Here is a 25,849-nt window from a genome sequence, read left to right on the forward strand (position 1 = left end):
GCCACAGAAACCCCATCTGATCCATATAGTTTCATGATATGAAACATTTTAAATAAGTTGTTAAAATGCAAGTGGTGACTGTGCTTTATTAACGTTCCCTAAACATGATGTCTATAAATGTTCCACACATTGTACCAGCGATTGTTTTTATTTATTTATGTAATAACCATGTGCAGTGTCATGGTACACCACAAGGTGGCACTATACATCAACAAGTCTTCATAAACGTGCACTGGAAGATCTGTATAGTGGAAAGAAATATAATAATTAGAAAATGGCAGACTTTTAGACTGTGTGTGTGTGTTTGTACATCACCAGGAAAGAAGATTTTGTTCTTAGCTGAAATGATATCTTCAGTCTCTCAAAGATAATGTAGATGAATACCCTCACTGAGCACTTTGTAAGGAACACACTATTAACAGTGGGTTGGGCTTCCCTTTGCTCTGAGAACAGCCTGAAATCCCAGTTCCATCGATTCCACACGCTGTTGGAAACATTCTTTTCAATATTCTGGTCCATGTTGACATGATTGCATCATTTAATTCCTTATTTCAGAGGCATATCCCAGTGGTATTCTTTTAGCTTGATATGTTGTGACTGGGAACGTCCTTTCACAGAAAAACCTTTTTTATTTGGTACTTTGCCCTGAATATCATAACCTCATCTTTTATGATTCGTAATTACACATTATTTTTAAGAACGTGGTTATTTAATAGCAGTTTTTAGCACTTTTAAAAGACCAACAGCAAATCATTACTGACAGAAATACAAAAACAAACTACCGAATTACTAATTCGGAGAAACCACAACCGATTGTAACGCATCTAACAGGTTAATGCGATGTCCTTCGGGAACTGTCTTCTCCACTGTCCAGAGAGCGGGCACACATTGTGAGTGATGCTGGGCAGGTGGGAAAACACAGAGCGAATAAGCGGAGTTAGTGGAGTGGTAACGGAACGTTTAGAGCTGGGCGGATTGGGGGTTTGGTCAGAGAGGCACCTCACCCGATGAGGGCAGAGGGGCAGTGGCTTTAGCCACTGGGCAGGCCCCCTGTTCACAGCCCTTGTGTTATTATGGCAGTAAATCGGCTAAACATATTTCACCAAAATATCATTTTTAATGGTTTCCCATTAAATCCAAGTTAAATTCACAAACTTTATCTCTCAGGCGGTCTCCATTTGATAGATAAAATGGCTTGCTGCATTGGTGCACTAATCTTTGAGTGCATTTTTTCTTTTTTTACTTCAAACTATGTTTCATTAGATAAAAAAACAAAACATAGCCACCATTGGCCAATCAGCTTGCTGTGTTAGCATTTAATGTATTTTAGCATTAAACCACTGTTGTGAAACTTGGAGTATAATTATCTATGCTTTATTGTTCTATTGATCCATTAAGCTTGAGTGGTATTTGTTTCCCCACAGATTACTTTATGCAGCTGCATAAAGCATGAAACACATCTTATAAACAGTGATTCAGAGTAGGGCATCCGAATATGGAATCTGTTGCTGGTCTGGCTTTATATGACATGGCCATTCATAAAGGCAGGGCTAAAGTCAAATAACTGGTTTTCAGGAAAGAAGTTTGAGTCAACATTTGGTACAGTGCATCTATGGCTTGTATTTTTGGATGGCTTACTGGAAAAAGGTGGCCACCATCAATTCACACTATGCTATTTGACACTTGAATGGTACGTTCAGGGATGCACCTAATAGAGTTGCATATAAAAGAAACGCGTGGAAAAATCTCTTGGAAAGTAAGGTGTATCAATTGTTGTTTTGGGCCATTTAGCTCTGCCTAGCCTAGTTTGTCTTAATTAATACTCAGAGTCTGAAACTCGGTTATCAAAAACATTTATAAACATTCTGGACCACCATATGCCCAATCAGTTCTAATAAGGCAGAGCCTAATTTACTCACAGCTGTAACTCGTGATTGCTTACATAATTAGCTCAAAAGGCATACACAGGACAAGCTTCTAGTTAGGGCTGTTGGATTCATTTGCAAACATAAGGGGTACATTTGACATGGTTGGCTTTATGTTATCATTATGCCGCTTGATATTATGTGTTCTTTTTTTATTGTTCTATATAATTTGTCAAGAACTGGGCTGAAATTTGCTTGCGTGGCTGTATTTTATGATTCCATGTGTAAGACTTGCATTTGGAATCTGTTAGTTGTTTGTTATCCATTATTAATGGATGATGGCACACAACCAGTTAATGAAGCAAAATAAGCTCATAAGATTCAATTGGGTAATTGACTACAACGAACTTGGCCTGCAGCAACAGAGAAAAGGCCTGTTCCCAGCAGCTCGGCTGATGCACCGACCTCTGAGCGCAGTACCCCCAGGTCCCTCTTACAGCACTTCAGTAGCAAGCGTGAGTGCACCACCTGCTACAGTTCACACAGAGAGCACTGGCGATTTATCCGATATTAAAACGGCATCTTGCCTTTAACAGCATTTAGCGAAAAGCCCAGGTGTAAATACGATGACAACAGTATAATATTTGGGTTTACTTACATTGGCAATGCAGTGCATTACCAGCCACTCTGTTATATGTGCAAAAGTATTAACTTATAAGCGTCAGAACCTATTTTACAGCCCTAGTTTGTCCAATTACTTTTGGTTCCTTAGAAATGGAGTCTTCACATATAAACAGTGCTGCATTTCATACACCATTTACCCATTTTTTAATGTAAATACATTCAAAGATAAAAGTCTGCATTTGTAATAACTTGTTTATTATTTAAAATCCGATATTCTGTTGTAGGCAGCTAAGTCCAGATGTTTATAGACTCGATCGTATTTTTTACACAAGTCACTTTTTCAATACTGCTCATTAACGCAGTTATCTAATCAGCTATTCATGTTGCAGCTTCACAATTCATAAAATCTTGCAGATGCACTCAAATGGTTCAGTTCACAGTAAAACATCAAAATAAGGAAAGTTCTCTCAGGCATTGCCCTTTTTTTTGCCATTGACGTTGGTTGGTTGGTTGTGGCAGGAACTGCTGAATTTCTAGGATTTACACACAGAAGTCAGTACAATTACACAGGATGGTAGGTGTGGAGATGGTCTGCAGGCTAAAACACATTGGTGATGAGGGGTTCAGAGGAGAATGTAGAGACTGAGAAACTCAAATAAGAACTCATTACAACCGTTGGAGCACAAAAGCATGTCGGAGTTCATAAAACACCAAACCTTTGGTTGTTATGAATTCCGATGGACGGGCCATAATTGCAAAAGAAGGCCTGAGTCCAGTTTTAGTGTATATACAAATACACACACACACACACACACACACACACACACACACACGCACATCATTAATCTCATCATATATATATACAGTGAGGAAAATAAGTATTTGAACACCCTGCTATTTTGCAAGTTCTCCCACTTAGAAATCATGGAGGGGTCTGAAATTGTTATCGTAGGTGCATGTCCACTGTGAGAGACATAATCTTAAAAAAAAAATCCAGAAATCACAATGTATGATTTTTAAACTATTTATTTGTATGATACAGCTGCAAATAAGTATTTGAACACCTGGGAAAGTCAATGTTAATATTTGGTACAGTAGCCTTTGTTTGCAATTACAGAGGTCAAACGTTTCCTGTAGTTTTTCACCAGGTTTGCACACACTGCAGGAGGAATTTTGGCCCACTCCTCCACACAGATCTTCTCTAGATCAGTCAGGTTTCTAGCCTGTCGCTGAGAAACACAGAGTTTGAGCTCCCTCCAAAGATTCTTTATTGGGTTTAGGTCTGGAGACTGGCTAGGCCACGCCAGAACCTTGATATGCTTCTTACAGAGCCACTCCTTGGTTATCCTGGCTGTGTGCTTCGGGTCATTGTCATGTTGGAAGACCCAGCCTCGACCCATCTTCAAAGCTCTAACTAAGGGGAGGAGGTTGTTTCCCAAAATCTCGCAATACATGGTCCCGGTCATCCTCTCCTTAATACAGTGCAGTCGCCCTGTCCCATGTGCAGAAAAACACCCCCAAAGCATGATGCTACCACCCCCATGCTTCACAGTAGGGATGGTGTTCTTGGGATGGTACTCATCATTCTTCTTCCTCCAAACACATTTAGTGGAATTATGACCCAAAAGTTCTATTTTGGTCTCATCTGACCACATGACTTTCTCCCATGACTCCTCTGGATCATCCAAATGGTCATTGGCAAACTTAAGACGTGCCTGGACATGTGCTGGTTTAAGCAGGGGAACCTTCCATGCCATGCATGATTTCAAACCATGACATCTTAGTGTATTACCAACAGTAACCTTGGAAACGGTGGTCCCAGCTCTTTTCAGGTCATTGACCAGCTCCTCCCGTGTAGTTCTGGGCTGATTTCATACCTTCCTTAGGATCATTGAGACCCCACGTGGTGAGATCTTGCATGGAGCCCCAGTCCTAGGGAGATTGACAGTCATGTTTAGCTTCTTCCATTTTCTAATGATTGCTCCAACAGTGGACCTTTTTTTCACCAAGCTGCTTGGCAATTTCCCCGTAGCCCTTTCCAGCCTTGTGGAGGTGTACAATTTTGTCTCTAGTGTCTTTGGACAGCTCTTCGGTCTTGGCCATGTTAGTAGTTGGATTCTTACTGATTGTATGGGGTGGACAGGTGTCTTTATGCAGCTAACGACCTCAAACAGGTCCATCTAATTTAGGATAATAAATGTAGTGGAGGTGGACATTTTAAACGCCGACTAACAGGTCTTTGAGGGTCAGAATTCTAGCTGATAGACAGGTGTTCAAATACTTATTTGCAGCTGTATCATACAAATAAATAGTTAAAAAATCATACATTGTGATTTCTGGAATTTTTTTTTAGATTATGTCTCTCACAGTGTACATGCACCTACGATGACAATTTCAGACCCCTCCATGATTTCTAAGTGGAAGAACTTGCAAAATAGCAGGGTGTTCAAATACTTATTTTCCTCACTGTATATATATATATATATATATATATATATATATATATATATATATATATATAAAAGCTGTCCAGTTTTGGATGAGTCTTGGCTCACGATAGACCAAATTTCTGTTCTTGGACGTGTACAAGGGAACCTGATGCAGTCTTCTCTTGTTATAGCCCAACCACCACAATATTTTATGTTTCCTCCATCCTGAGATGCTTTTCTGCTCACAGTGGTAATAAAGAATGCTTATAAGTTTCTTTATCTTTTCTGGCAGCTTAAACCGATTTTTTTCGACCTCTCTTATCAACAAGGTGTTTTCCGTTTACAGAACTCTTGCTCACTCAAAACAATGTTTTTGGTTTGTCACACTGTTCTCTGTACATTCTATAGACTTGTGAGATCAGCAGTTACTAAGATACTCAACACAGTTTATCTGGTTCCATTATTAATGTCAAAGTCCCAGAGACCTTTATTCTGATGTTTGATGTAGAAGTTACACAAAGCCTTGATTTGTATCTGCATGATTTTTTTTGTTTTGTTTTTCTTTCTTTTACATTGAATTATTGCCACATGAATGGCTGGTTAGACAACTGTATAAATGTTCATGTGTTTCTAAGAAAGTAAATGGGAGTTTATGTTTCAGTTTCTCCTGCTTTTCTCAGTCTGTTCTTCTCACTTTCTTTCTTTAGCACTTTCAACTGGCTTTGATCGACTCAAACCACTGCACGTTGTCCAAGGCTGAAAGTAAGTACTACAATCACTTTATTGCTCTGTAGGTGGACAGGGTCAGTCTTGCACCAGCTTTTACAATAAACAACAATTTTCAATAAGCAGGTTCAAGAGTAGTGTACACTACATGAGTTCCGTTTTGATTTCGCATTTGCAAGTTAAATTATTTTCTTTGGATTTGCTGTGCGAGTGGTACAGCAATGAAATCTCTGCAAGCAGATACTGAGCCTAAAGACACCACACAACTTATCAAAAGTTTGAGTTTAAATCCCAGCACCATTGTTGGGGCCCTTGGGCAAGATTTAATCTCACCTGCTTAGTTGGATAAAAGTGCCAGCTTAAGTGGTGTAAATGTAAAATTTCCAATTCTGTACTAAAGAGTACATGCTAAAGTGTGTATGAATTATGGTTGTGGACATACAATTATAGATCTTGCTGGATAGCAGAAATGCGTGAACCTGCATGTTTTCATTTTTCATCACGACTTCCTATTGCCTGCCATCAGTTGCCCTGGAAACACCAATCTGCATGCCGCTAGGTTTAACGTTCATGATCAGACTGAGAGCATCCTACACACACTTGCAGTCACACATACTCATGCCTAGGGACATCAAGAGAAGTCTCACCTGTCACTCAGAGTGAACTATTTATTTCTGTGGGCAAAAGGATTTGTTTCTAAAAGCAGCAGTCAAATATTGAGTTGGACTATTAATTTTTCTCATCCTATAGCTGTTTCTTCCTGATTTGTTTTTTGTTTGATTAGTTTAGTTTTGGCTAAATCGTCTTTTTTGTCTCTGTTTTCCTTGACAGTTCAGTTCCACATAGCTCATTTGTATGAAATTCAGGTAAGTCCTTTGGGATTTTTCTTCTTTCTAACTTTTTTTTTTATTTGTCTGTTTATTTTAATGTTTGTTATATTGGTGAGTAGTCACCCCGAGTGGTTGATTAGCACTAATCAATATGCATCTATCCATGTTGCCATAGCAACAGACAAATGAGCCTATGAAGCTGGTCCAGTGTGACAGCTAAGGGCTTATATTGTCTTGAGACCAGTGGAAATCCCTTTCTTTATATGTGGTTATTTTTTTTTCTATTGTAAAGTTGTATACCTTTTATATCTGCCATTTAAATATTAGAATGTCTTTTTTTCCCCCTTAAGTTATGTTTTTCTTTTACACTTTATTCATTTGGGTTGGAGATCAAAATGTGGATACAGGATTAGAGTTTTTATCATTTTATTTTCTGATCTTCACATCTAGGTGTATTAAACAACTTAGAACATGACACCTTTAGTTCAGACCAAGCCATTTTCCATGTGATCAGAGATATTAGAATGGGTTTCATGTTTCCTTGGTGTGTCCTGATTGATTAGTTAATTGCTCAGAATGTGTCCTCTTGGTTTGAACCCTGGGTTTTGCCTCTAAAAGCAAACATCATGAGACAGACCAGAGGCTCTGTCTTGGTAGGTTGATATAAAAAGAAGGAAAATTGGTCGGTCATTGCACAATTGGTCATGAATAAATACATTTGGAATGTTCTGCAAAAGAAAGCAACCACTGGTTTACTAACCACCAGACATGGAACAGGTTGCAAAGAAATACAGAGACGAACCCCAAAATTTTAGGAACCAAGATCAACTTTCACCAAAATCACAGATAGGGCAAAGTGTGGAAAAAAGATCATCTCATGTTTCAAAAACAGGCCAAGATCAATGCACAGTGATTTGGAAGCCAATAATACATAATCCATTTGGAAGCCTTCAGAAATATTCTGCCTGACATTATACAGAAATAAATCTAATGTAATTAGGAGGGGGAGTAAGGCAGTGCAACCAGAAATTGTGTTTGTTCTAATACATTTTGTTCACCTAACTTTGGGAAGTGTGCTTCCAAGGGGACGTGTTCTAATTATGTACACATTTGAATAAGCATAAGGGTAAACAAGTACAGCATATGTAAAAATTTTAAATGCAGTTTTAAGTATATAAAGTTCTCAAATTCTGCTCACACCCACTTTATATCTACTTCCTTTTTGAATTCAGAAAAGATACCGTGCAGCAAAGGAGGCTTATGAAAGTCTTTTGCAGACAGAGAATCTCCCTGTGCAGGTGAAAGCAGCTACTTTTCAACAGCTTGGTAAGTCCATCCTACGAGAAGCAAATATATATACACAATTCCGCATTTTATATATTTGTTCGTTTTATTTGTTTACATTAAGTATTGCCTCAGGTTTTTTTTTTCTTCTCATTTTATTCACAATAAAACAGAAAACATATGTACTATTTTAAGAAAAAAATAAATAATTAAACATTTGATGGCCGCAAACACATTTAAAAAAAAAAAAAAAAAAAAAAAAAAAAAGGCAGGAATCTGTCATGTTTGGGGATAGAAGGACTGAACGACCCTTTATAAGTAAAGATGGGCAGAGGTTCACCAATCTCCATCTATAATTTGTGCAACAATCTCAGAATAATGTTCCTTAACATAAAATTGTGATGATTTTGAATATCCAGTCATTCACAATACAAAATATCACAAGATCCAGAACATCTGGTGAAATCTGGTGTGTGCATTGGACGAGAGCAAAAATCAGCATCAGGTGGCACTGCCTTAAAAACAGTGATTCTGTAATGATCACTGCATGGGCTCAGAAACACCTCCAGCAATTATTGTTTAAACACAGTTTGCCATGTCATTTACAAATACATTTTACATTAATTAAAACTTTATTATGCAAAGAAGCAGCTATATGTGAACATGATCCAGAACATGTTGTCAGTTAAATTTAAATTTTGAATTCGTTTTGGCAAAGATGGACACGGCATTCTGAGGACTGAACAGAAGAAACCTCTGATTATATGAAAGTGCAAAAGTTCTTATGGCATGAATTACTTGCACATCTGGAAAGACACTATCTATGCTGAAAGGATACAGGATTCAGTGCAACATATGCCTCTATCCAAATGACCTCTCTTTTATGGAAGGCCTTGCATATTTCAGCAAGACAATGCTAAGATACATAATTCAATTCAATTCAATTCATTTTTATTTGTATAGCGCTTTTAACAATGAACATTGTCTCAAAGCAGCTTTACACAGATAATGCGGTGATTAAAAATGAATATAATGCATCTGATACAACAGCATTGCTTTGTAGTAGAAGAGCCTGGGTGTTGAACTAGCCTGCCTGTAATCCAGACCTTTCACTGTTTGAAAACATTTGGCACATCATGAAACAAAAATACTCAGGACTGTTGAGCAGCTAGAATCCTGTATCAGACCTGAATGAGACAATATTCCTGTTCCAAAACTCCAACTCGGTTCCCAGACATATACAGACTGTTTTTAAAAGAGCACAGTGGTAAACATGGTCCTTTTTTTAAGACCTTTTGCCACCATCAATTTCAAAATCACGGTATATATTTCCCCATTTTTAACATTTTAGATGTTTTCTGTGTTATTCCTAGAATGAAAAATCAAATCATCTACAAATCATTGCTTTCTTTTTTTTTTTGTATATTTAAAAATTCTTTCCCACAACTATTGGGAATTGGGCTTTTAAATTAGGTTGCTGTGAGTGCACTGTATATGTTAGATTGTAGTGATATGTAGACCACAGGCCCTTTTGTAAATTTCTCATTGTTTAAATCAAATGTCCCGTTTGATTAAACCATGGTAAAGTATTTGCGATGTCCTTCTCATCACAGGCTGGATGCATCATACAGTGGAGCAGCTCGGAGACCGAGCAAATAAAGACAGCTATGCTATACAGTGTCTGCAGAAATCTCTCGAAGCTGACCCAAACTCTGGCCAGTCCTGGTATTTTCTTGGAAGGTTAGTGGCAGTCTGATACCAGGTAGTCCATTATTTCTTTTTAATTTTTAGTCTAATTCTGTTGAAGGGTTGAGGTATATAGATGGTGTATATGTACACGACAAATTCCCTCAAATGCCTTATATTAGGAAGCTGTTTTAGAGCGTAAGTGGGTATTAGAGCTACTGCTATCAGTTATTTAAGTAATCGAGTGTTATAATGATTTTTCCATCGATTTTCGGATAAGGAGTACGTTTTCCTTTGTTAAAAAGCTATACTAAATAAGAGAGAGAAGATAAAACAGATCTCTTAAAATTAACATATGAATGAAAAATTTACATTGATTGCTGAAATTGCATAAAAGAATGTCGGAAAAAACTAATATTACATCAAAATACAAATACAGTTGCGTTTAAAAAGTCCCTCCGCAATGGCAATATAGAGTAAGTTATGGGAAAGCATTCGTTTAATTAAACTCCTAAATATTCTCGATCATGTATTTATGTATTAAATGGGTTTTCTTGTCTCGAGAAAAGCTGCTTGAAATTTTCCACGCTCTAAATCCTCGTATTTATCGCCAGCTTTAAAAAAGGCGCTCCACTTCCTGCTCTACGCTGCCACTGCGGAGGGACTTTTTGAGCGCACTGTATATAAATAAAAATATAAACATTTGATTTAAGTTACTTTCAAAATGGTTACTGCACTGTACCGCGTTTTCTTTGTTTGTTTGAAATGATCCCAAACTGTTTTCTCTCCGTTCCTCCATTTTTCATTCTGCAGCGTCTCCTGTGTTACCTGTCCAGAGCGTGCCAGAGTTTAACGGGTGGTGCGTCAGTATTAATGGTCCATGGGAAACAGTGCTTAGTGTTTAGTTAAATGTTGAGTTTTTGTAATCGAATTACTCAAGTTAATCGAGGAATGGTTACAGCCCTAGTGGGTACCTGTTATCCACATTGTTCTCTTCGAGGAAGTTGTCCTAATGATGCAAATAACATGGTTACTAATTCTATCTCTCATCGGCTTTTAAATCTGTCTACTGCTTCTTTGTAGGTGCTACTCAAGTATTGGGAAAGTGCAGGATGCGTTCATTTCTTACAGGCAGTCCATAGACAAATCTGAGGCCAGTGCAGACACTTGGTGCTCCATAGGGTATGGATGTTGAATATTTTTTTTTTCCATACAGATTATTTTCTCCCTCCTCCAAATACATTGCTGCTAACTTTCACTTTCTTACTCAGCGTGCTGTATCAGCAGCAGAATCAGCCCATGGATGCTCTTCAGGCATACATCTGTGCTGTGCAGTTGGACCACAGTCACGCTGCAGCCTGGATGGACTTGGGTACTCTCTATGAGTCCTGCTATCAGCCCCAAGATGCCATCAAGTGCTATATCAACGCCACACGCAGCAAAGGCTGCAGCAACATTGCAGCAATCACTGCCCGCATCAAATACCTGCAGGTAACTTGTAATAACTAGCGGCATCAAGATTAAAATACTGACAACTGTGTACACGTCTAATTCTTACCTCCTGAGCCTGTGTGTGTTTGTGTGGGTCTCTGTGTGAACGTGTGTATGGGTTTTATTGGCTGTCAGTAACCATGAATGGTGTGAATCTGTAGTTTCCTTTTGTTTGTTGTTTTTTTTTTTTTTTATATATATATATTTTGTGTGTGTGTGTGTGTGTGTGTGTGTGTGTGCTCTCTCTATAGTTGCTATAGCACTGATCAAACACTGATGGATTTAATTATTTTGGTTCTGAACATTTCATCGTTTTACATTTCATGTTTTACTCAGTATTTTTAGTTCATTGACATATTTTATTCTCCCCATTCTTAGTGAAAGAGGCTAGAAAGAGTGTTCATAATTAATTATAATAGGACTACACTACAGCGTGACCTATCTAGATTCACCTCTAAAGTTAGGCCTAAGAGCACTTTTGTAAACTGTTCCGACGTCCAAACATAGATGTTTAAATATGTTTTTCACGCGTTTTCGTCCTAGGCTCAGTTGTGTAACCTTCATCACACTAGTCTACAGAGTAAAAGTAAAATGCTTCCTAGTATTGAGGAAGCATGGAGCCTCCCAATCCCCGCAGAGCTTACCTCAAGACAGGGAGTCCAGCTCACATCTCAGCAGGTGAGACCAGATAGATGCACACGCTGATCACACTAATCCCTAAACTCAGTACCACACATCCACACACCCCCACACACTTATACCTCACATCTGATTTATGGCTTAATCGCCTTAACTATGCTATTCACATCTCTTTTTATGGTACCATGAAAAGACATGACACTCCTATTGTTAAAAAACAAAACAAAAAAAAATATACGTATAAAGGAGCATGGTTGTGTGTTGGGCTTCTCTAGTTTAGCTGTAGGTTTCCTGGGTCGCGTTAGATTTATGTTCAGAGTTTGTTTCCAGTCACAGCTTTAGGTATGCGTTTTCCAGATGCCGTAATAGTCACAGATGCTACATATGCTATTAGACAGAAGTTTGTGTACACCTGACCCTAAGATTTGTGTGTTCATTTTAAACATCCCATTCCACACTTATTCCCCACATGCTGTTATAATAACCTCCACTTTTCTGGAGAGATGTTCCACTAAGTAGGTTTGAGGTCAGAGCTCTATAGCAGGTTATAGCTTCCACTTTAACCATATGTTCATGGAGCTGGCACCAGGTTTGTATCTCCTAGTTTAAGTGACTGGAAAATGTTATGCTATTGCATCCAAAGACATCCGTATGCAATTGTATGCCTACAACTTTGTGGTAACAGTTTGGAGAAGAGTCGCATATTGCTTCAAAAGTCAGATCTCCCAATAGTTTTGTCCATAGTGTCGTTATACTATTCTACATGAATAATCTTGTCACATCAGCATGAATTGTAGGTGCTTATGAGCAATTGCAATTTTATAATGATCAAATCTTTATCAATATATATATCTATCAATATATATCAATATATATATATATATATATATATATATATATATATATATAAATAATAATATTATATATATATATATATATATATATATATATATATAATATTATTATTATTTTTTTTGCATCTCACATTTTTTATTTTATATATATATATATATATATATATACCCCAACACTAATCATCCATAACATTCAAACCGCTGTTTATCATTGATTTTCTCAATGAACAGTCAGTTTCTAAAAAATGATGTGCCGGAAGCATTACAAATAGTGTAATGATCTGAGTGACTTTGACAATGACCAGATTGTGAGAGCTAGATGACGGTCTATAAAAAAGCAGGTGTTCCCAGTATGCAGTGGTTTGTAACTAGTGTTTCAAGGAATGAGGAGCATTGAACTGAAGACAGGGTCATGTACATTCAAGGCTGACTGATGCATCCGTGGATCAAAGGTTAGCGTGTCTGGACCAATCCCACCAGAGAGCTGTAGCACAAATCTTCTGAAATGGTTAATGCTGGCTATTATAGAACACATAGTGTACCTATACTAATTGATTTTCATGTATAAAGAAAGCCTCTAGTTGGGGTTCTCTTGAATTGGAGGCCACTCTGTGCAGCTGGGGATGGTTTCGCATTAAGGGCCTGGGGATCTATGAAATTAGGGAGCAACGGGAGCTTTGAAGATGGATTTGGATTGTGTTTAATGTCAGCAGTCTGCTACAATGGCTCAGATCTACAGGTTGCGTTTAATCACTATCACTGCACACCTCAACAATGTTTAACTGTAATTAATGGACATTCTGTGCCACCCAGATGAGGATGGCTTCCTTTTTGAGTCTGGTTCCTCTAAAGGTTTCTTTCTTATAACATCCCAGGGAGTTTTTCCCTGCCACACTCTCCACCGGCTCACTCATTAAGGACAAACTTTATCACTGCATTATCTGTATAACAGTGTAATCTGATACAGTGTCCATTGTTAAAAGCGCTATACAAATAATAATCCATTCAAATGAATTGAAGAAAATTGAGGTGTGTTCTGTAGATTATATTTTTAGTCTTGATTCATTGGATTATACTGCAGAAATCTACTGCGATTTGCAAACCATGTAATGCCGAAATTTTAAAATGAGGTGCGTCTGCAAAGACTTTCTCCACGGCGGGTTTAATTTATCACCTGAAATCCAAACATCCGATCGCTTTGCTGAATATGAGAGAAACGCGGCACAGAGAAGCAAAACCCCTCCGAGCATGCGCACTCCGTCTGCGGTGGACGTTTTTAAAAAGGCAGGAAGTTTCCCAGTGATAGTGTTGTATAGTTGTATCTTTAAGCAGTTGCACTTGTTCTGAATGCACTTTGTTTTTATGAAAGAACACATTTAATTGTACAACCTTTCAGCAGGCCAGAGGGCCTGTACATTATTATTTAATGTACACATGAGTGCATTTAAGTTAAACATTTAGGTTTGAATTTTAATTTATTTTATCCTGTGCATTATTGCAATGTGCTATAAATAAATATGTTCATAATTTGTAATTGATTTATTCTTTGAAACTTTAATATTGATTTATGCAATTGAAATGCCTTGATTTTAGTAAGGTTAGTACACAGTCATAGCCATAAATTTAATGGTAATAATAATTGGCATAATTTCTTTCGGTGTTTCGGTTTTCGGCCTTGCTTTCCTCTTTTTCGGTTTCGGCCAAGAATTTTCATTTCGGTGCATCCCTTATATATATATATATATATATATATATATATATATATATATATATATATATATATATATATATATATATATATATATATATATATTACATTACATTACATTACACATATTACACATATTTTATAAGTGTAATTTTGTCCCTAATGAGTGAGCCACTGGCGAATGTGGCAAGGAAAAACTCCCCTGAGGTGGCATAAGGAGGAAACCTTGATAGGAACCAGACTCAAGAGGGAACCCTCCACATCTGGGTTTCACCGAATGTCCATTAATTACAGATAAACGATGTTGCGGAGTGCAGTGATGATCATAACCAAACTGTAGTCCTGAGTCAGTGTAGCAGACTGTTGACATTAACTACAGTCCAAATCCATCCTAGAAGCTCCCGTTTTTACTCCGGAAATCTAATGGAACCACCAAAGGCGTTGATGAGAAACAATCCCCAGCTGCACAGAGTGGCCTCCAATAAAGAGGTTATATATTTGGAATGTACAAGTTTATAAGTTTAGTGCCTATAAGATTTCTATAAGATTCCTTATTCCTGTTTCTTAAAAGTTTATCCCTATTGAGCAAGCCTGTGGCAAAGAAAAACTCACTGAGAGTGTATGAGGAAGAAACCTTGAGAGGAACCAGATTCAAAAGGGAACCCATCCTCATCTGGGTGACACCGAATGTTCATTCATTATAGTTCCAAAGAATTAAGTTATAGTTAAGTAAATAATACTTAGATGTTTATACAAACTACGGTCCTAAGCCATTGTAGAAGACTGATATTAATTGCAGTCCACGTGTCCTCATAGTTATTGAGTTACTCACTGACTTTATGGATCTTCGTGAGTGGTCTCCAATTAAATAGAACTCCACCAGAGGTAGCAATTTGGGAAGAATCGGGCATTGAAGAGAATTAGCCGTGCTAAAGCCATGACATTTAGACATTATTTGACATCATTTTGTGTAATTACACCAGATTATTTGTATCCAAATTTTAAGATGATCTACAAAAAGCTGCTGTCAATTCTTTTTTTTTAATTGGTTTCTTGATCAGTTTGAGATCTGACAACAATATAGTCACCCCAATACAATTGTGGGACCCACATTTTTTACTATATATTATGCTTTTTGCATGGATTCGTATAAGACATGAGTGGTCATTTTAGCATAAGGTTCTGATAGCATCAGCAGAGTTTGGGGACGTGGTCTTCAATAAAGGGTGGAGGGAATTTTTGAAAACTGTTTCTTGGGCAAGTTGAGTCTAGCTGAAATTTATGTGCTAATTTATACTTGGCTTTTTGATTGTGGCATAGTTGCAGATATGTCTGTTATCATCCAGTTTGCAGCCAACATTTGCAGGTACCATAGAAACAACACTGTACCAACCACAGTTAATACATAACACTGCTGTAGCAACCACCTGACATACTCTTAACAAATAGCAGCTACCCAGCAACACCATAGAAGCATATCTATATACATACTAGCAACATATCAGCAACAGCAGCATCATGCTTACGCTGCACAATCACACTGCTGCCAGAAAATGCATTTCTTTTAGTTCTTTGTTGTCCTGCATAGAAATTTGGGTGATATTTTATTTCCAACCAAATGATTCACAGTATGCAGATATTTTGTGCAGTTTTTTATGAATGTGCTTATTCTAACCAGAATGCTCTGATTCCATGTCAGTATTAGGCCTGGTTTCTGTTTCTGTGTTAACATTTATTTACTTCATGGTGTTAAAAAAAAAAAATAAATAAAAAAAAAAAAAAAAACCAGGGTCCATGCATATGTTACCATGAGATCGGCAAACACACTAATGAGCTGGTACTTTACCTCTTGCAAGAGCTGATTGTTTGGCCAAGAAACATGAACAGTTGCAAAGCTGAAAACATGTTAAACAAAAAACAAACAAACAAAAAAAAAAATAATAAAGAAATTGTGGGTTTAATAAAATTCAGAATAATATACATTTAAATACTATATCAAATCCAGCCTTTTTCTTCTTTACACATGATCACGTTCTTTATGAAGTTTCTGAAAATGTATCTTCTACTAAAGATCTTGTGGCAGAAGGGGATGAAAAATGATTGTTCCTCATATTAGTCTTCTGTGATAACATTTCTCCACCACACTCTGAACAGCTAGTATAAATGAACAGTACCTGTAAGCTTTTCCTTCACACATCGCAGTTAGATGATGTAGAATGGATTTATAATGGTCATGACATTGAGTTTTATGTGAATGTAAAGTTAGGGTTTAGTCCTGTAGGTTTGCACAGTTCACTTTCTCTTTCTTGTAACAGACTCCCAATAAAACCAGAATTCAAGTAATATAAAACATTGCATCTTGGTAGAAAATGAAATTTAAGTGTTTTTCATTTTGTGATTGACTGTGGATTAAACACTGGGTAAATTGAAGTGCTTTGGTGTAGCTGCTCATATGCTGAATAAAAATTCAGGAAGTCTTTCCAGAAATCCTCCGTCTATAAATAATTATCCCTCTTTCCCCCCAGACAAACAAACTTACGCCTGTGTTCTGTTCTATTTATTTTCCTACAGAGAAACATGGAACCTGTCTTTGTTTGGGCTCTGCCTCATTATGTCAATTTTGGTGGTTTATGCAACACATGCTCACTTTATGTGCAAGTATGACTTCACCTTGTGAGTGTGTCCATGTACAATGGTTCAACGTGCACACATGAATAAATTGGCTCTAATTCAAAGTGGTATTTGATCTACGGTCACAATATTCTTTAGTGACATTATAAACGTTATTTCTGTTTTGATAAATCATTACTGACCCAATCTTCTGACATTTCGCAGATTCTTTATTTGAATAAACTTTAAAAGTCCAGATTAAAAAAAAGGCAAAATAGTAAATTGAACAACTTGATAAAATAAAACACTAAGGCAGTATTTAAAAGAAAATATATATCCAATACCTCTTGTGTTTGTGTGTATATCTTTATGTCTATCTATAGGGTTAATAGTTATGTAATGTGCACATGCATATTTCATGTCTGTGGATGGAGTCAAGCAGTGTGTTTTTCCAGCTTTGGAAAAAAGCTGTTTTTCAACCTTGTGCTGTTTTGGGTGTATTGTTCTGTATTATCTGCCAGAGGGGTGCAGTTTGAAGAGGGTGAGTTTGGGTCCCTGCTCATTTTGGAGGCTCTGCTCTGACATCTGGACAGGTAAATGTCCTCGATTGACTTTTAGGTTTGTGCTGATGTTTTGAGCCACCTTGATGAATCGTTGCAGAGCTTTCTTCTCTGGTGCAGCTTGTACACCATGCCTTAATGCAGAATTTCTGTATTTTTTCCAGTGTACTTTGATAGTCCACAAGAAGATTCTGAATTAGATCTGCTCTCTTCAGTTTTTTTTCTTCAAGAGGTTGAGGCGTTGTTGTGGCTTTAAAAAATAGTGTAGTTGTATGTGGCCTAGAGGAGGTCTTCAGTAATACTCAACCCTAAAGATTCATCTTCACAGCCTCACCATTTATGACCCCAGGACTGAGATTAGTTCTCCTTTACTCCACCACAATCTCCTTTGTCTTATACGTGTTAGGAATACAATTATTATTTTTGAAAGAGAAATTGTATGTTTAAAAATAGTGTTCTTGGTGCTTTTTTGTGACAAGAAAGAAGAAAAGTGATATTACTAATTCTGAATAATTTTCTCTGCAAAACCAGAAAGAGGAAGTTTGCGTGGCACCAGGAGAATAATGTGGTGGTGTAATTTAACTTGAAAAGCATAGGAGAGTGAATGCGTGATAATACAGATGACAAAGCTTTATACGGAGAGGCGATATAAGTGGAAACTTCTTTTAGCCGTCATACTTATTGTACTAAAGTTTGAGATGTAGCATGTTGTTTAGATGTAGCGTGTCTGATCTTCAATGAAACGACTCTTAGTGAAACTCTACTGAGCAGTGAAGTGCAAGAGGTTAATGAATGAAGGTAAAAAAAGGGCTTTATGCACCAAATTAAAATTTAGAAGACATGGGTTCAGAACAGGCTTGTACAAGCTGATCGGTAGGTACACCGATAAGCATCACCGTTTAAACGACCTTGCTAATATTGCATAGGTCAGCCTTATGCTCCAGAACAGTTTTGATTCGGACTGTTATCTGGCACCAAGACATAAACAGCAAATTCTCTGAATCATGTAAGTTGCTCTTTGCAAAGTTGTGCAACTAGTCCTGCTTTCAAATTGTAGTTTTTGCACTAATTTGCATAGTTTGCAAAACCTACATTTCAGAACTGTACTTAACATTTTTAAACTGTCTTCTGAGAATTGATCATCATGACCAAAAAATGATTTATGAACAAAAATATTTAAAAATTCATATAAAGTCTGGCTGCCATATGTCAATCAATTGCCATGAGCTTATTTTTATTTATGAACAACTGATACGCATGTCTTGGGTGCATGGATTTGGACAAGATTCTGTGGATACATGCAATCATGGGGAGTGACCATCGGTAGTAAGTGGGTCAAGTCTTTTTCCAGAACCAGAAGCCTGATAAAGCTACACTTACTGAGCACTTTATTAGAAACACTATAGTTACACTATACATGCTTGCAAAACAGCCTTAGTTCCTCATGCATGAATTTCATGAGATGTTTGAAACATTCCTTTGACATTCTGGTCCATATTGGTATGACTGTATCAGGCAGTTGCTGCAGATTTTCCAGGTTCACTTTCAGAAAATAGTTTTTCCAATCTTTAACTGTTCAGTTTTGGGTGACTCTGTGCCCACTGCAGCCTCAGCTTTCTGTTCTTAGCATAATCTTCTTCTGCTGTTGACAATTTTTTGTTTAATTGCACTGCTCTGAGTAGACTCTAGACGTGTGTGTGCGCGTGTGTGCGTGAAAATCTCAGAGATGAGCAGTTATAGCAATACTCAGACCAGTTCATCTGGTATCAACAATCATGACATGAGAAAAATAACTGAGATCACATTTTTCCCCCCTCATTCAATTTGGTTGATGTGGACATTACCTGAAGCTGTTGTTTCATCGATGCATGATTTTATGCATTGCTCTCCTGCTACACACTATATTTTCTACATAATTGCATGAGCGAGTAGGTACAGATGGTTTGGTGTTGTGTCAGTCTAAGATAGATTCAGAGCTTTATGCTGACACACACAGTTTTAAAAGTATCTGTTTTTAGGGGTAATCAGATATTTTAATCTAGTTTCCAAATTACAGAAAATGATTATATTTTTAATTTCGTGACATTTGAACTCCAAAATAAATACCCAGTGATGTATACGGTATATACTCACTGTTATGTGCGTATACTTAAATAGTTTGCAACCATTTTGATGATCATATTAACATACTCGCAGTCATCTGGAAAACTAGAGCAATACCTTGACAACCCTGCTATGAGCGGTGCTGCCAAGCAACCACCTGGAAATCTATGTTGTAATGCTGTTACGAATGCATTGCTAGTGGGCTGAACAACATTCAAGCAAATATCTGGAATTTTATGGCAATTGTAGCTTTATTTCAAATGTATTTTACTTTAAATTCACCTTTTGAACTTGATCGTAAACTTTTTCTAGTTTGCTTTCAGCTTTTTGTTAGCAATGTGTATTCCATCAGTAAATTTAGATTATTATTATTATTTTTTTTAAAGTGCACCGTCTAAAAATAACTAACTAACTAACTCAATAACTAACAGCTGATGAGCAGGAATTTAAACATACAAAACCATATTGCAAAATGAAAGTTTCTGCCCCTACTGGTCTTTTGAATTTGGATTTCTAGGCTAAATGAGCCCTGACCAGTCAGAATCATGGCAGTGATACAACCATCCATGACTGGGAAACAAGGGAACAAAATTGGCCAAATTGTATATACACACTATAGACGCTTATTAGCAACTCATAATGATCAGGGGTTTGAAAGAAATTATGTTGGCTGGCTTGATACATTGTGGATGAAGAATGTGCTGGTCTTCCCTCTTGCTTTTGTAAGATAATGCTTGTTGGTGGTTAGAAAATGTCAGGTGATTAGTTTAATTATACAATATTGCTTTGAAATTCAATCTAAATCTCAACAACTTTTTTAAAATTGACTATATTACTTCTATAGTTAGCTTTTTTTTATGTGCTTGCTTGAATGTATATGAGGTGAAGTGAAAAATAAAAAATACACGGTTGCATGCAAATATGTAGATTTTCAGTAATTTAATGCGATGATTGGCGCTTTCAGCATGTTTTTTTCTTTTTTACTTTTTTCTTTTCTTTTTTTTTTTTTTTTCTTCATGCATTTTATTAATCTCAGCTAATGCATAAATTCATTCAAAACCTAAAGAAGAGACTGTGAATTTCTAGTATAACAATCGTTTTTTTATTGGTCATTGTAACTTCAAAATGCCTCATATTTTGCATTTATAGACATGTATGGCTTACTTGAGCCATTTAGGTTAAGGTTCTAGAAAAGACAACTTGGAAAACTATACTATAGTTACATGGGCAATTAGAATTATAAAATTCTCTGTCTACTTTGTTTGCTCCTCCTCTATATCCTTCGCTCTTTTTGTGTGTAACACAATCCTTTTTTTGTGGCTTTTCTTTCTCCAGGTAAGCAAACCAAACCCCAGTGCAGGAGGGCTTCTGATGGAGGCACATGGCTCTGGGCAGTCTCTGCCAGCCCACACCAGTCCTCTTGGCCAAGATGAAGACCAGTCAAATCCTGCTAAGAGGAAGAGGACTTCTACTTTTACAAAGGTATTTTTCTCCACCTTTTAAAACAATAGCATTCTTTCCATGTGTGAGTGATTTTATACTTAATTTGTTCTGTGTGATGTCTAAATGATATCAGGGTAATAAAAAAAGCCACATTTGCATTGTGTTTTATTTCTGCAGAGTTTTGCAGGGTGGGGAAATAACTCAGCTGAGCAACAAACTCCAAACTGGCACCTTTCACCACAAAAACTACAAGTAAGAAGAATTGGTTCTTCCTTCTCCAAAGGCACTGTGTTCAAAAATCCAGCAATATGATGAGCATCAACAGAGAGCTTCTAAAGTTTACATTATAAATCTGTGATAGTTAATGCCATTACATTTCCCTTATCTGGAGCTTCTTATCATGAAATATGGTTTCCAAGTGGTCTTTTTTTTTTTTTTTTCTGTGGCATTCTTGCTGAAGTCCAGCTGTTGCTGCAAGTGGTGTAACGGTGTAGGAAATGCTTTCTTGGCCAAATTTGTGCCCCTAATAATAATTGAGCCTGGTTTGAATGCCACACCAAGACATCACAAGTACAAACCACCTGAGTGGTCACATGACCATTATACTATGTTCAGTGTGCATCAACCATAAAATGAAATTATATTAATAATATTGTGTAGCTCCTTCTTGTGCCCCCAAAGTGTACTTGTATCAAAGTCAAACTTAGCTTGAACGTTATCTTTCGGGAACTAACTAACCTCACTTATTGCTTTTTATAACCATGATGTATACATCATAAGGTTTTGTTACAGTTAGTTCAACATAGCAATGCAGTCTGATCACAGTTATTGTGGTCTTTTTTGTCTTACTCCCATGATTGTTTATTATTTTTTTTTTTTTCTTGTAGCTGTTGGAGCAAATGCGGGCAAACAGGGCGAGTCTGAAGCCAATGCAGTTGCAGGTGTTGCAGCAGCTGGAAGCCCAGCTGTCAGCAGTGCAGTTGCACCAGCAACAGGTTTACAAATGCTTTGTTACTTACTCTTTTCTGAAGTTTCATAAAGAATATAGGTGAACATGTATCTGGTGTAGATGGCTGTATTGATTATTATGGAGTCATACTGTAAGCATACAGCCATGCTCGTTTTTAAGCATATTTTGTAGTACAGGTTTTACTAAAGGGCGAGGAAGTCTGTGGTACGGTCAGCATTCCAGTTAATCTCAAAGATTTTTAATAGGGTTTAGGTCAGAGCTCTATAGCACACCATTTAAAGTGCTCCACACTACATTATCATAATTGAGCTGGCTTTGTGCACAGGTGCATTGTCATGCTGGAACAGGTTTTGGTGTCAAGTGATGGGAAATTTTCATGCTTACACATTCAAAGACATCCTAGCTAATTGTGTGCCTCCACCTTTTTTAGTAAGTGATTGGGGAAGAACTACATATGGTCGTAAATATCAGATGTCCCATTAACTATGTGCTCATATAGTGTGTTAGTCGGTGGAATCTTCCATTGCCTAGTCTGGGTTTCTGAGTTAACTATTTTTCTCTCATTGCCATAAGTGCGGTACAGCAACAGATAGGGTTGATTTTTTGTTTAATGCAAATGTTAACAGTGAGTTTTTTTTATATTGCAAGAAATTAGTAAGTAGTATGATTTCTCAAAAAAATAATAATAATTTAGTGAAGTTTTATTTCTAAACTATTGTTGTAGCTTGTGGACAATTATACTAAATGAATGTTGATACAAAAATGTTGCGTTGTGAGATAGAATAATTATGAGATCCTTTATACTCTGTTTTTGTTGTTGTTTATCTGAGAAGATGGGAAAAAATGAAGCTGGGCAGATGCGGCCCTCCCTCTCCAATGGCCCCACACCTGCTCCTTCATTACCCCACTCCCGCAGCCCTGTGCTTCGTCCCCACTGCGCTTCTCACCCACTGGCGAACAGGCCCCTCCCTCCTAGTCCCCAACCCCCCTTAGTTGGCAATAATCACACACCACAACCGGGAACCAATGGAGACGTGCCTTACCTGCACTCTAACGTACTACCTCAAAACTGCACAAGCCTGGGTGATGCATGGAAGAGCCAGCAACTTAGTACCACTCAGGTTTGTGTGGAGCAACTACTGCAACTTGAAGTCCTTAAGTCCTTTGTTTCAGACCACTATAAAAAATAATGGAATCACCACACTTCATAAATTATGGGATGTGTAATCATTCATTGTTGAGGAAATATTACAGATATTTAAAATTTTCACAAACCTTCAAGCAGATGAAACCTAAATGAATATTCTCTAATTGTGGTGATTCAATATTTTTTTCTAGGGGTTGTAGAAACATTGCTGATGCTGTTTTCTGTTATACACAAATGTTATATTGTCAGTCTTTCTGTTTTTCAGGGGCTTCAAAAAGGCCCAGGTTCACATTGGGCAGGTCCCAATGGGGAAAGGGCGCACTCTTCCGGTGGCTGGGCTGATAGTGGCCCTCACAATCAGGTCGGACATTCCACTGCGACCCCTACCAACTCTTCTGAGCCAGCTGTCAGTAACCTTTCCTCCTCATCCCCTTCCTCAGCTTCTTTGTCAACTGCTTCCGCGCACACAGCTACCTCAGGCATTCCCCTGACCAAAGAGAGCGAGCATGCGCAGGGCAGCTGTGCCAGTGCGGCCAACCACCACAGCCCCAAGCACACACCTGGCTCGCCAGATACCCACTCCTCAGGCAATCCACAGCTCAATGCTCCAGTGGTGGGCAAAGAGAGCCTGGCAGTAAGTTCTAGGCTTAACCATGTGCACCTGGGTGCAAATTCGGCTGCCTCTTCACCCGCCTCAGCGTTGTCTGCCACTTCGCCCTCACCCCACACCAGTGAGCCCACAGGTAACTTAACCAAGCCTGACTCAGCCACAGTTAATGGCAGTACACAAGGGGCATGTTCTGAGGACTCTCTGAGCCCACTAAAGGCTGAGCCACCTGAGGAACGTCACAAAGCTGGCCCGCTTCTCAGAAGTCTGCACTCATCCTCCACTGTATCCATCTATCCAACCTCTTCAGACATTCTTAAAGCATGCAGGTAGGTAGAATATTTCAGTGCTTATAAACATCTCCTTCCTCTGGAAGGTTGTAATTACTATTTTTAATATATTATTTGTTTATTAGTGGAATATTTATTAATTTAGTTTGGCACAACAGAAAACCAATCACCCTATCATCCTTAAATAATTAGTTTGTATTTTAGTGATGTCACAGTCATATGTGGTAGAGGGTGCAAAAGAGAAAAGGGGACTGTTCTCTGCATACACTGTCCACTTAAAGTCAAGTCATGAAGCTTATATTGTTTTTCTACCATATGTAGATGACGCAGTACACAGTGAAATAAGACAGTGTTCCTCCAGGACCCTGGTGTTACATTAAACAACATAGAGCTACATCACACAACATAAAGCTACATAACAGAACACAGAGCAAGGACTAAGTGACCTTGCCACATAAAGTGCATCATGTGCAAAAAAGGGTGCAAACAGTGCAGACAGACAACACAAGACACTGTGGGACACAAAACATATTATATAAATAATAAATGGTGGTGGAATTAATTAAAATGAGTATTGAGTGTGTGTTGAGTTCAGTAACACACAGTTGAGTGTGTATGTGTGTGTGAGAGTTTCAGTTCAGGTCTGTGTGTTGAGGAGCCTGATAGCTTGAGGAAAACACTGTTGGACAGTCTAGATGTGATGGTCTGAATGCTTTGGAACTTATTTTCTGATGGCAGGAGGGTGAAGAGTGTGTGTGACAGGTCTGTGGGGTCGTCCACAATGCTGTTGGCTGTGTGGATTCAGTGTGTGGCGTAAATGTCAATGATAGAGGCGAGAGAGGGAGAGACGCCGATGATCTTCTCAGCTGTTCTCTGTAGGGTCTTGCAGTCTGAGACGGTGCAGTTCCCAAACCAGGCAGTGATGCAGCTGCTCAGGATGCTCTCGATGGTCTCTCTGTAGAATGTGGTTAGGATAGGGAAAGGGAGATGAGCTTTTCTCAGCCTTTTCAGGAAGTAGAGACGCTGGTGTTGAGTGACCAGGTGAAATTGTCCACCAGGTGTACACTGAGAAATTTGGTGCCACAGAGGGGATCCATTGATGTTCAGTGGAGAATGGTCGCTCTGTGCTCTCCTGATTTCCTGCAATTGCGAGAAATTGTGTATATTACTTAATCAGTCCATGGAGATTTCACCTTTCAATTGCAGGGCTTAAAGCAGGGGTGTCAAACTCAAATTCACAGTGGGCCAAAATTAAAAACTGGGATGAAGTCGCATGCCAAACTTAATATTTATTGGAAAAATTACTGCAATTGTGCATGTTTTCCCTTCTCTAGATGTGTAATGTTGAACCTTTTCATATGGAAACAAACTTTAGTTTTGCATAAACATTGCACTGACAAAGCATTCTGGGATTTGTAGTATTAAAAAATCCTGCAAGTATAAAACATTTTGAGGTGCATGGGCTACAAGATCAGATAATTACATCGGGTTCCCAATCCTGTCAGCCATGAACAGGTATTAGAGGCTCATCAGGACTGGAAATATTATAAATCCAGATATGGTAATGAAAACTGTCTAAATGCTTTGTCAATATACATTTTCTATTCATGCAGAAATCTTGGGAAGAACGGTCTTTCAACCAACAGCATCCTGCTGAATAAGTGCCCTCCACCCCGACTTCCTCCTCCTCCATCACCCCCTCTGCCAAAAGACAAGCTCAACCCCCCCACACCCAGCATTTACGTGAGTGCATTACCACTAATAAGTTATACTGCATAAATGCAAGCATTGTTGCTTTTTGTTTTAATTGTTTGGTGACCATTTGTCCTCTGATTATTTATGTTTAATCTTTATAGTTGGAAAATAAGAGAGATGCATTTTTTCCCCCACTGCACCAGTTCTGCACCAACCCATCTAACCCAGTCACTGTCATCCGTGGCTTAGCAGGAGCTCTCAAACTTGGTATGGGTTCTTTTGAGTTTG

The 25,849-nt window shown here is 38.0% G+C and overlaps 1 protein-coding gene across 2 annotated transcripts in view; it reads left to right on the plus strand.

Annotated features, from left to right (window-relative positions):
* LOC310720646 (lysine-specific demethylase 6A-like) overlaps nt 1-25,849 on the plus strand; it is a 72,738-nt gene that overhangs the window by 27,422 nt on the left and 19,467 nt on the right. The window contains exons 7-20 of one of the 2 annotated variants that reach the window (XM_083531425.1): nt 5,626-5,680; nt 6,476-6,510; nt 7,707-7,800; nt 9,372-9,498; nt 10,528-10,626; nt 10,716-10,935; nt 11,479-11,613; nt 20,745-20,891; nt 21,030-21,104; nt 21,740-21,847; nt 22,656-22,943; nt 23,235-23,905; nt 25,480-25,609; nt 25,723-25,828. In XM_083531425.1, the coding sequence (XP_083387551.1) occupies nt 5,626-5,680; nt 6,476-6,510; nt 7,707-7,800; nt 9,372-9,498; nt 10,528-10,626; nt 10,716-10,935; nt 11,479-11,613; nt 20,745-20,891; nt 21,030-21,104; nt 21,740-21,847; nt 22,656-22,943; nt 23,235-23,905; nt 25,480-25,609; nt 25,723-25,828 (2,290 nt within the window). The remainder of the gene's footprint in view (nt 1-5,625; nt 5,681-6,475; nt 6,511-7,706; nt 7,801-9,371; nt 9,499-10,527; nt 10,627-10,715; nt 10,936-11,478; nt 11,614-20,744; nt 20,892-21,029; nt 21,105-21,739; nt 21,848-22,655; nt 22,944-23,234; nt 23,906-25,479; nt 25,610-25,722; nt 25,829-25,849) is intronic. The other variant, XM_083531426.1, reaches the window with a different exon arrangement.

This window comes from Silurus aristotelis, assembly GCF_946808225.1.
Source record: "Silurus aristotelis genome assembly, chromosome: 2".
Taxonomy (NCBI): Eukaryota; Metazoa; Chordata; class Actinopteri; order Siluriformes; family Siluridae; genus Silurus; species Silurus aristotelis.